The following is an 11424-nucleotide window of genomic DNA, read 5'->3' as shown; positions in this document are numbered from 1 at the left end:
GCAGCCTTCTCCTACCCCAAAGGCAAGGTCAGGAAAGGCTGGGTCCAAATTAGCAAGAGTTTTGACTGTTGTGAAGCTCATAATAATATTAAAATGAGTCCTTGGAAAGTAATAGATTATGCATACGATTTCTGGGAAAATCTATCCATAAGTGGGAAGTACACCCTGTCCCGGCTCTGGTCTGGCTGCACACGATGATGGAGCTCGCTCCCTCCTGTTTCCCAGCCCTGATAAAGGGTGCTCGCTTTCTCAACTCCAAATGGAATCTTAGAGCATTTATTTCCCCGCACTTTCGGTACCAGCACAGTCGTCACCGCCGCCAGCCGAGCTCGCCTCTGCCCCGCTTGCCCGTGCACACGCGGTGCCGCTGGGGGAGGAGGAAGGCGACCCAGGCGGCGGGCACTAGGACCGCGCGCGCGCCCCCGCCCCGCTGCCCGCTGCCCGCCCCCCCGCTCTGACCGCGCGCGCTGATGGCAGAGGCTTCGCCGCGCGGGCAGCGCATGCGCAGGCGGGCGGCGCGTGCTCGGTGGCGGCGCGGGCCGAGCAGCGGAGTCGGGCGCTCGGCAACGTTCGACGGTTTCCGTGCAGGCCAGGCCGCCATTTTCTCGCAGTCTCCCCGGCACCGCTCGCCCGCTGCGCGGTTCTTTGTCCCGCTCGCCCGCGCTTTGTCCTGCTCGAGCGATGGACGGGTGAGTACGGCCCGAGGCGGCCCCGGCGGCGGCCGCTGCCCCGGTGAGGCGGGCGGGATTCTCGCGGAGAGGGGCGAGGCGGGGGCTCGGGCTCTCCTTAGCACGGGGCCCTCGGCAGCGCTCGTACCGAGGGCTCCGGGCTCTGCCCCCTCCGCAGCCCCTTGTTCTCTCCGCCTCTGCCCCGCGGGGCGCGCTGGCGGCTCGGGTTTGTTCGGGGAGGAGAAGTGAGACCAGCGGGAGCCACGCGTCGTGTCTTTTGTTTTCAGAAACTGCCTAATAAGCTTCCTGCCCCCCCCCCCCCCCCCCCCCCCCCCAGGTAGAAAGATGCCTTTGTGTGTGGCTGTAAGCGCCAAAGAAGGGAAGGTTTGGAAGGAGCTGGGGCGCTCGGCCTGGCCGGGAGCTGGGCGGGCGGTCCCCGCACACAAGGCCTTCTCTCTGGTGGACCCGGGAAATAAGGCTGGTGGTTGTAGTCCTCAGTGTAAACAAAGCGGCTTCCAAATTTCCTACTGAGTTGTTTACACAGCTTCAAACAGAGAAGCAATCTCTTTGGTATGCTTTTAAGCTTAGAGCCTTTCAACTGTGAGAGTTGTAAAGGCTTTTTATGGTTAGTTGGGATTACAGTGTTGGCAGTTACAAATTCTGTCTGAGGGGTCCTGTCATGAATGAGTATTACGCTGTGGAATGCTTCCACGTATTCATGTTCTGCCTTTTTTTTTTTTTTTTTTTTTTTTGGTATGTGGACTTTAGTTTTCTTTTGGGATTGCGTTACACACTAAGAGCTATGAAAGATGTACCTTGATGTAACTGTTGCAGAGTCTTTGATTTCAATTATCAATTTCAAATGTCAATACATTGTTTTTTTCCAAGCTGTTTTAAAAAAGTGTTCATTGCTTTCTGCTGGAAGAAGATCTGTAGGGTAGGCTGTGTTGCTGAACTAGCTGTCTGGTTGATGGGGGTGTGTGAGAAAAGTTCTGTACTTACTTTTAAATTCTGTTTTCACCCCGTGGTGTCATGTAGTCCAGAAACTCGAGTTTCCTAAATAAATTTCCTGGCAGCGCTGCTTTTCAGTAATGTTTACTTGAAACTTCTAACACTTCTGGAGAAGCCTATGACTGGGGCAGCTCTGTGGTTTTTGAAGGTTTCTTTTGTGCTTCCCGTCAGTCCTGCTGTGTTCTTTATGCATGTTTTCTTAATTGGGAAAGTTGTTAACGATTTTGAGTCCTCCTTATTTCATGAAATACAATGAAGAGTTGGTTTTATGTGGATAAATTGACTTTTTTTTCTTTTTTTTTTACAGCGTTGTCACTGATGTTGCAGTTGGTGTGAAGGTAGGATGAACGCTTAGCAAATACGGGGGGCAAATTATTCATCCAAAATTGAGCATCAGTAGTTGCAAGTTGTAAGATTTTAACTAGTCATTGTGAGCTGTTATTTAGTTACCACTACACATAAAAGCTAAAATATTCCTTTACACTTCCCCAGAGGTAAAATGGAGGCTCTACACAAAAGACTTTTCTAGGTAGTGAACTGTAAACAGTGTTTGTAGGTTAATGTAGTGGTGTCAGTTTCTTACTTTAAAGCTTAATTTTGCAGATTTTTTTTTCAAAAGAACACTTTCTCATTGTTGCATGGTGACTGTGAAGGATGTATTTTCTTCTCTTCTCCCCATACTCTTTTTCAAAACAGTTACCACTGAAGTTAAAAAAAGTGACTGACTGTAACAGGACACAAAAATGTGGGAGGTAGAACATGTTATGTACACAGAAGTGGGAATTTGCTTTGCTTTACTTTTTATTTCTCAAGTTCAGTTTTGAATTGATTGTATTTGTTATAACAAGGAAAGAACTTCCAAAGGGTTGTTAATTTATTATGTGTTTCACTTTTGTATTCCAATCTGTTGCAGGAGTTAGATCAGTACGTCATAGAAGCAGACTGAGAAATAATGAGAATGCAAAGATCTGTGGGACAAGGGAACTTTATGTTATATTAGTGAATGCTTGCAAGAAATTCTATTTCAGTGGTAGAAACATAGATGTTTTCTGGTGCATACAGATAAGGCTCCACACTTGTCCAGGAATTTCATAACTGCTATGTAGGTGCCTTTTCAGCTGAAGCCAATCTATGGTGACTGCTTGGCAAGCCAGGTTTTGTTTAGTAAAGCACTATTTCAGATCCAGTATTGGTCCTGCTAGATCTGGACTAGTTCTTAAACAATACAGCTAGCCTGTAGATAGAGCAGTTACTTGGTCAAATGCACCTGTATTATGTTTCTGAGCAAGCTTGCTTCTAGGAGGAGCTGTGAGAAGTCAGTTATGTAGATTCTGGACCCATCTAGCTCCACATGTTTGTGTAGTATTGGAGACAAGTTAAAAATACCTTTCTGAAACGAGAGGAAAGTTAGTTGTTAAGCTATTAAAGCTAATCCCAATCAGAAATATGAACTGGTCCAATTGTTTTTGTGTTGCCTGGGTGGATAAAGTGTAAACCAATTAAAACTTTAGGAATGTATTTAATAGTTTGGAGGAATACCTATGACATAAAGACACTTCTGATGACTTCACTGCTTTTTTCTGTTGATTATAGGAATTATGAATGTAATGTAAGAAGGAAGGCAGGATAGGTGTAGAAGAGGTAGTGATGAAGATAAAAGGAAAGGCACAAAAGTGTCAAAAAAAGTTAGCTCTTTGCTTAGTAAAAGTGGACTTACTCTTTGGGTTTTAAAAGGAAACAATATTTTTGTGTGGAAGTAGTGGGAATAAATAAAAAGGTAATGGTTTTCTGAAGAAAAACGTTAGTACAGGAGAGCAAAACTGGACAGTATTCTGGAGCTACCTCAAGATGCGAATAAGAATGGAAAAATGGAATTTCTTGCTCATTGATGTATGCAGATTGGTTAGCGCTCAAATGCTAGCTTCAGTCATGTTTTGTGGAAGGCCATGTGAAACATTTGTCCTTTATATTCTCCGGTGGCTATTCATTGTTCTTGGTGAACATTGTTCTTGGAAGTGAAGGAATGCTTTACCTAAAGGAGGTATATAAACTACTGGGACTGCTCATCTCCTTTCCTTGGCTGTAGTCGTTTATTTGGGATGCTTAGGGAATGTGTAGGAAGCAACTTTTGAGTCCAGGGAATTGCATCAGCAGTTTTAATGCTGTTTTGGCACTGGTTTTTGTGACTGGTTAGCTCTTGGAAGTGGGCAAGGATTTACCTCTCAAAATCAGCTTGTCCAGAATATCCTGATGCTTTCTTGAGATTCTGCACCTACAGTATATACTGATCAGTTATACAGCGTGTTCGTGATAGTTGCAGTTATATTTGGAGAAAGGGATAGTGACATGTGACCTTTACGCTGGGAAAATTTACTTTATCATCACCAGCCACGTCAATCCAAATTTGAAAATTATGTCAACTATTGTCTGACTGTTTTTTCTCTTAAACAGAAAAGTGAATGTGTTTTTTAAATATAATAGTAGAAGTTAACTACTGTAATCTGGGGATTGTCTTCAAATTAAAATTACTTCTGAGCTTTGGGGACTGCATGTGGTCAAGGCAAGTATGAAGTTTGGAATACTTGCTTATAATGTTTCAATAACAGTTTTATAGTATCAGAGGTACCTGCTAATGAGGCTGCTAAATTTGAAACTATGAACATTTATTTGTGCTGTATTCTTTGATTTGACTTAAAACACTTTTTCATCAAACTTTGAAGTGCTAGATCTGGATTTTTATTTACATATTGAGTCACTAGAAGTTAACGCCAAAAGCTGAGGAAAAGATAAAATTCAACATGGAGGTGGAAAAAATGGTAAATACTGTTTGGTAACGTGATTTACCTAGAGTAAATGTGGGGATTTGTGCAACTTAAAATGTGCAGTGGGGGAGCATGCTTCCCAGCTGAAATATCTCAGAGGAGCAGTGTGCTTTAATTTCTGAAAATTGCATGTCAAAACCCAGTCATCTTGTAAGTACATATGAAATAATTGATATTTGATTTGGTCTGTAATGTCTTGTTTTGTTTGCTTACAGTTCATGGAGGCAATGAGATGTCACTTTGCAGACAGTTCACCCCTTATTTCACAGTGTACAAATAATACCAAAAGAATGAGCTTTAGCTCAATGTCTGATGTCACTTTGTGAAATCCATTTGAACATAAGCAGTGAGTGTATTTTAGAATAGTACAGAGCTAAAGATTCCAGTAATGATAGTATACTATATAGTACATAGTTCATTGATTTTTTTAATTTTATTTTAATGCACGTTTTAAATGCATATTTTTTTTCATGCATACTTTAAAAAAATGCCATAGTATGTAAAATGTTCGCTTTTTTTTTTTTGGGGAAAAAAGGGGTATAACTCAGTTGCTCTGTTTTATTATGAGGTTCTTAGTCACTAAAAACGTTCTGCTAGTTAGCCTCTAGTTTCGAATTTCTCTTTGCTCATTGGTTTTGTAGGTTTGAGTAATAACTGCAGTTTGAATTGCTGTCTTGTGTTCACGTTGTGGTTGTGACACTTTAATGTGGATAAGTAAACTTATTTGGCACTTGGAGTGATACAGCCTTTTTTCAGCTGTTGAAGTGAATGTATGAAGTATATAATGTGGCTTTTCTCTGGAGTAATTAAAAGAGTCTGGAAGGGTATAAAGTGATGTAATGAAGCAGTCATTCTTTTGTGGGTGCAATATTTGGTACATAGCATTTGGGAATTGGTGGCCTTGTTGGCACTGTTTTGGGCAACAGTGGTCGAAAACTGAGCTTCAGGGGACAACAGCAGACAGCCTTGGGGAGAGAAAACTTGTATATTCCTGTAAACATAGTTTTGTAGTGTTTAAAGATGTGGGAGTGGCCTTCTTCCCTAAAAGTCAGGGCATCAGCCTTTGCAGTATGTTTAAGGAAAGAGGGGGTTCTTGGTGTGTATTCATTTGTTTATGTTAGGGTTAGGTAGAAGATGGAAAGAAGCACTGTCCTAGTACTTTCTGATGGTTTTCCAAATGGTTGTGTCACAAAATCCCCTTTTTTCCTGGTTGCTCCAATTTAACATGGGGGAATATAATGTATGGAGGAAGAGCGGTACCTAAAACCACAAGAGAGATCAGCTGATGGAGAAAAGGAATAGTGCACAAAGTAGTAGTGCCCCTTTTTTTAGCCCACGTTCTGAGGGGTAATCGCTTCTCTTACAAAATTATAGAACACCTGTTTTTTTGCTGTTAATAACTGAGAGTTTCCTTGTGGTAGAAGTAAGTACTGTGTATATGATGTGAATTTTTAATTTGAACTGTACACTGTATAATGAAAGCATGTAGAAAAATGTCACTTAGAAATTCTAGCACGTTGTCAGAAAATAAGTTTAGACTGAACTTAAGAAACAAGAAAATATATTTAAATAACTTTTTTTTTTCTTTTACTGAAATCTATTTTGCCTTCACTGCTGTCTTTCTAGATACTTAAGAGGAAGGAAGATAGAAACTGACTCATTCATACAGACTGAAACAGAAATTTACACTCAATAATGAATGTCACTGTTAAGTTAGGTATTTCTTTTTACACAGCACTGGAGGAGCACTGGAACTTATTCTCAGAGTGCTTCTGCCCAACGGTGATTTCAGAGAACTTTATATATGTGGAGGTGTCGCCATATTCATAATTTTTCCACGAAATAACAAGCACACCTTATTCCTGGAACCTCATTGCATACTGGAGGGTAAAATTAATCCCATCCAAAGCCATGCCTGAGCACTTAATCTTAACCACTCTTGGTAACAAGAAGATAAGGGTCGTTATAGTTATTTTAGTTATTAATCTTATTTTAAGACATTGCAGTTAACATTCCATCTCACCATTTACAAATCACCATTTCAGACAGTAGCATGCAATGGTCTGTTTTATTGTATTTAAAATATTAGAATGATAGTTACTAGTAGATTGCTAGTAGATTAGACTATAAGTCTGTTAAGGGCGGTGATATGAGGAAAAATGGGTTGTTTGTGAGTTGGAGGAACTTTTAATTTTGTGTTAGGAGAGTTTTTAAATTGACTTTTCTATTCAGTAATACTTAGCTGTAGCAACAATAGGGAGCAAAAGCCGCGCAGAACATTCCAATAGTGAATAAAGAATGAAGTGTGACCATGTTCAGAAGTTTAGAACTGGCATCTGGTTTTGTCTTCTCAGGAACACATCCTTGGTGACAAAAAGTAACTTCTTAAAATGAGAGACATCTGCTCTCTTTTTAACTAACTACTATAAATTGACCCTATTTGAAATTACTTAATCTTTATTCCCAGAACAATCTACTCAATTTTGATTTGATTTGTAGTTTTTTCTTAATGCTCACTCTGCCGCTGTGTAGTATATGTGGAAAAATAAGGTGAGCTGGAAATCTTGAAAGTTAGTTTGTGCTCTGTAGCAAGGCATCAGTGTAAGGAAGGTTTAGTATACCTGTTTGATGTGTTTTGATGCTTGTAGCTATTTGGAAATAACCCTTTTTTTATTCCTAACAGGGCACCTGTATTTGCATCTTAATTGAGGGACTTGTAGGTGATCACACTTCTCTTAAATCATATGAGAAGAATGAGCCAATACCAGCATGGAAATACCTTTCACATTTCCTAAAGCTTTGGGCCATGTATTCATAAGAAAATCAAGCTGCCTTGCAGTTTTCTGTCACTGTAATCTTGGTCAACAAATGTTTGGATAGCTACTTCACAAACCTCTCTTGGGAACTTAACCAGGCTAAAGCTAATCTGATGGAGGAGTGAGCTACATGTATTTTGTCAGATTTGCACCAAAATGTATGGTTGTGCAAACACTCGTAGCAATCTAGAGTAGGGGAGGACAGTATAGGAACAAGTTGCTGGGGCAGGGAGAAGGTAGGACTGTTGCTTTTAGTGGTCGTTGGCTCAAATGAGGTTGTGATATCACAGGCTGTGTGTTGGACTGTGGTGTTAGATTTAAGCATTTGTGTGTTTTTTTTTCTAGGTGCAAGTACATACAGCCTTTCTTATTTTTTCAAAATCAGTTTTTGTATGAATATGTAATGTGAGGATTGAGTTATAGATAAAATAGCACTAGCAATTTTGATCTATGTGAAATAGCAGAGAATCAAGTAGAAAATATCTTCTTTGTGGATCTCTTTTTGAGTTGTAGAAACTGCTACTGAACAACCAAATCTGTACATCTAGGTGCCATTATTATCTAATTAGAAAGCTGAGAACATAGCCAGGTTATGGTAGCTCTGGTGAGTTGTTCTCACCTGTTCTAATTTATTACCAATTATGTACAGCTGCTTCAGAGTAACATTTTGCTTTCCTGGTGAAAGTGGTGTAGTAAGTTTGAAGTGATGACTTGTATTGGACTAGAATTTTGCTCGCAGTCTTTCGTTACAAGAGAAAGCTTGAACATTTCCAAATGAGGGTGGGTGATATGGTTTAAGTGGAGCTTTTTGTTCTTTATGCTTCAGCTTTCTAGTTTAATTGTTCATCTTGATCTTCATAGAATCATAGAGTGACAGATTGGAAGGGACCTCAAGGATCGTCTGATCCTGCATTTGTAGGTGATAAGATGTTGGGATGCTTTGAAAAAAAATTCTCTTTTCTGCTTTGTATTTTGAGAACTTAAAGGCTTTTCAGAGGAGCTGAGACTTGTCTTTTTCGGTTGTAGAGACTTTTCAGATTCCCTTGATCATGGTCTTAATTTCTACAAATTTGTATTTTCATAAATCAGGTACATAGCACATATATAGTTGCAGGAAAAAAGATTAAAAGCTTAATTTTCTTCTTGACCCTTCCTTACTGCAGTCATGTGTATGTAAAAGTGGTGAGGTTAGTTGTTAGGGTATATGAATAATATTTGGTTGTCTTAAGGACAGCATGAGAAAGAATTGAAGTGGGGAAGAAAGAGAATACAGAGAATAAGTATGGAAAGGTGATCATGTTGTATCTGGTTAACTTCATACGGAATTAAAAGGAAGTCATGTTATAAAAGAGTTCTTAGCACCCATGGAGTTCATGGCCTTGTTTGATAAGATTTCGTGCTAACATAGTTAAGTAGTGTAGTCTTTAAAAAAAACCCAAATTAAGTATACCTGCTCTTGGTGTGTGAGGTTCTGATGAAGTGATAACAGGCTTTTAGGTTAAACCGTATGCTTTGTAAAATACCTAGGAACCTGCATGGAGTTCTTTTGGATTATATGTTTGGGCTTGACTTGTCCTGTCCAAATGAGTCTTCTGTGATCCTATACATATGAGAGGTATAGCAATCTGTTCATTAGGTAGTTTGGTTTATGTGTTTTGGTAGTAGTGTGTATAGTTAGAGCGTAAGGGAGATCAAGTATTTCTTCTTCACTAAAGACTGTGAGGAAGCGTTTATGCAATATTTCATTAGAAGTGTATCCTGTTAACAATGAAGCGTTCATTAAATTCTGATTCATTGCACGTAAAATGTAGGGAGTTTATAAATGCTGTGTTTGGGGGTTTAAAGTGTGTTGTCCTATTGTTTTCAACCTCCAGTCCCCAAAGTTAATTCAGAAATTGAATATAGAAACAGTGTGTTTACAAGTGTGCATCTGTTAGAGAGGATTGCTTATATTCCTCTCCCATACCATCAGGTTTCTGGCTTGCGCTCTTAAATTGTTCCCAGATGTTGTTTAAAATGAAGTGTTTTACAATGCTGTTAAATTTCTTTAAATCATGAGGTCTGTCTCCTGGCTTGTCTTACCCCTTGGGAAATTCGTGCCTGTAGGCTGGGAATGACTGTGGCAAATGCTCAGTTTCTTTTCTCTTTCATCTGGAGGAGGGGGTGGGGATAGAGGGAAGTGGTGGGAGCAAAAGCATCCTATTCTTGAGAGAGTGTTGTTGTATCTGTGTCTTTGACTACCACAAATGATAGAATTTCTTCAGAAAATGCATTTTTCAATAACTTGATGTGTATTCTTCATCTTTTCTGGGAATTTGAGAAATTATTTTAGCTTATGCTATTGACTTTTTAACAAAGTGCAGTTTTGTCACTTGTTTACTGTTTCTAGTTGTATTGGTTTAGTGTTCCTGTAATGTTGTAGTGCATCTCTACATGCTTTTAATAAGCCTTCTGTGATACACTGTTGGTTACATTAGGTTTAGCCATAACTTCTGATCAGTCTTCGTAGCCCTGGATTACTGGAAAAAGAGCTGATGGTGTTTCTCTTTCATGTGCAATTGTAAAAAAAGTACTTTGCTTAAAAGACTAAACCTCTTTACCTCTCAAGTCAAAGTTGTTAGTGTTTGAGTGTTTTATTACCATGGATGTAATAAAATATGGGGAATGTTTGAAATATTTAAAGCGCTGTCTGGAATGTGAGGAAAATAGTTGGCAAAGGCTTCTTACTAGTATATTTTTTTATTAGCCTGGAAGGATAGTATGACTGTAATGACTTCCTGAAAATGCATAGCTACTTAATATAATCCATGATTGCATGAAGCTTCACAGTAGTCCGTTGTGGGGGAAGTTTGAAATTCTGCTATGTAAATCCAGGTTGTGTAGTAAGGGATTCTGAGTTAGCTGTGACTGTTAAAGCAAGGAACTAGGAGATTGATTTGCTAAGCTAGGGACTTTCTCTTTGTACAATTGACTTTGTAAATTTTAGAAGAGACGTACAATAACTGTGTTAACTTGCAGTAATTAACTGAAATATCAATATTATCTTCAATTTACAGTATGTAAAGTAATTCATATATATAGATGTCTTCAAACTTTGGGTTGGTATGTTTTTCATCTTTTTCTGAAAGTGATTCTACATGTTGGTGTTGTGTTGAAGCTGTATACTAATGTACTGTTTTCACACCACTGATGGAAACGCTCTTATGGGGGCAAGGGTGTGATAACATGGGGTTAATTGAAAGGATAGTATTTACTCTCTGAAGCAAATTTAAGATGCACTCACTGCAATAAGTTAGTTTTGTAATTCCCTTGTTTATTTTGTGTCATGGTATTTTGGCAGATGCTGGTTTCATGAAGAAATATTGTAGATAACTCTGATCTGAATAGTTAGTGGTTTATCTTTTATTAATGAAATTTAATTAAGATTGATGTTCTGGAATAGAAATATGGTATTGGAAACTTGTGCTGTTGAGGACTAGCTGTCAGAAACTGAGCTATTAATAGTATAGTAGTAGTTTGTACTTCTTATTTTGTCCTTTCTGATCTCCTTTATTGCTAAAATGGGTATTCAGTTAGACTCTACTGTGTTGCTGTTATAGGAACTTTGCGGTCCATGATGAAACGAAATAATTGTGTTGGGTTTTTTTGTTCATTTTTTAACTTGGATGTGGATATTTTTGTGATCTGTGTTGGTGATCTTCAGTCTTGTTATACAGTCTCAAACTTGCTTTGATTCTTTAGAACACAGAAGTTTGCACAGATGGGGAAGAGAGTGAGCGTTGCTCTTGGATCTTCCATTCATTGAATTTGATTCACTGTGTTTCTCAAGATCTGGGTTTAGTTTCCTTGTCTCTGAAACACTCGATGGAATTTACCTAAATTAGTTTAAAGGTTTCTTTGCTTTGCAGACTATAAGTAGCAGAGATGACATACTTGAGAATAAGATTAGCAAATGTTCAAGATGCTTGGGAAGTGGGTTATAATTCTGAAATGCGTGTGTAAGATGGAGGGAAGAGCAGCTTTGCCCTTGGAGTGAGATGCTAGTCCTTCTCGGCTTAGCACCCTCTGAAGGAAGATGCACATAAAACCAAAGCCAACTGCTGCAAA

General features: G+C 39.2%; 1 protein-coding gene across 8 annotated transcripts in view; it reads left to right on the top strand.

Moving 5' to 3' along the window:
* The first annotated feature begins 495 nt into the window (after positions 1-495).
* PTBP2 (polypyrimidine tract binding protein 2) overlaps positions 496-11424 on the top strand; it is a 49869-nt gene continuing 38940 nt past the window's right edge. For 4 of the 8 annotated variants that reach the window (XM_054072742.1, XM_054072737.1, XM_054072735.1 and 1 more), the window contains exons 1-2: positions 496-689; positions 1987-2017. Coding sequence is in view for 7 of the 8 variants with exons in the window: in XM_054072737.1 (XP_053928712.1) it covers positions 682-689; positions 1987-2017 (39 nt within the window). In the remaining variant the exon portion in view is untranslated. The remainder of the gene's footprint in view (positions 690-1986; positions 2018-11424) is intronic. The other 4 variants (XM_054072741.1, XM_054072740.1, XM_054072738.1 and 1 more) reach the window with 1 other exon arrangement.

This window comes from Cuculus canorus, chromosome 8 (genome assembly GCF_017976375.1).
Source record: "Cuculus canorus isolate bCucCan1 chromosome 8, bCucCan1.pri, whole genome shotgun sequence".
NCBI lineage: Eukaryota > Metazoa > Chordata > Aves > Cuculiformes > Cuculidae > Cuculus > Cuculus canorus.
Note: the sequence above shows the minus strand (reverse complement) of the source record. Positions and strands in the feature narration are given on the sequence as shown.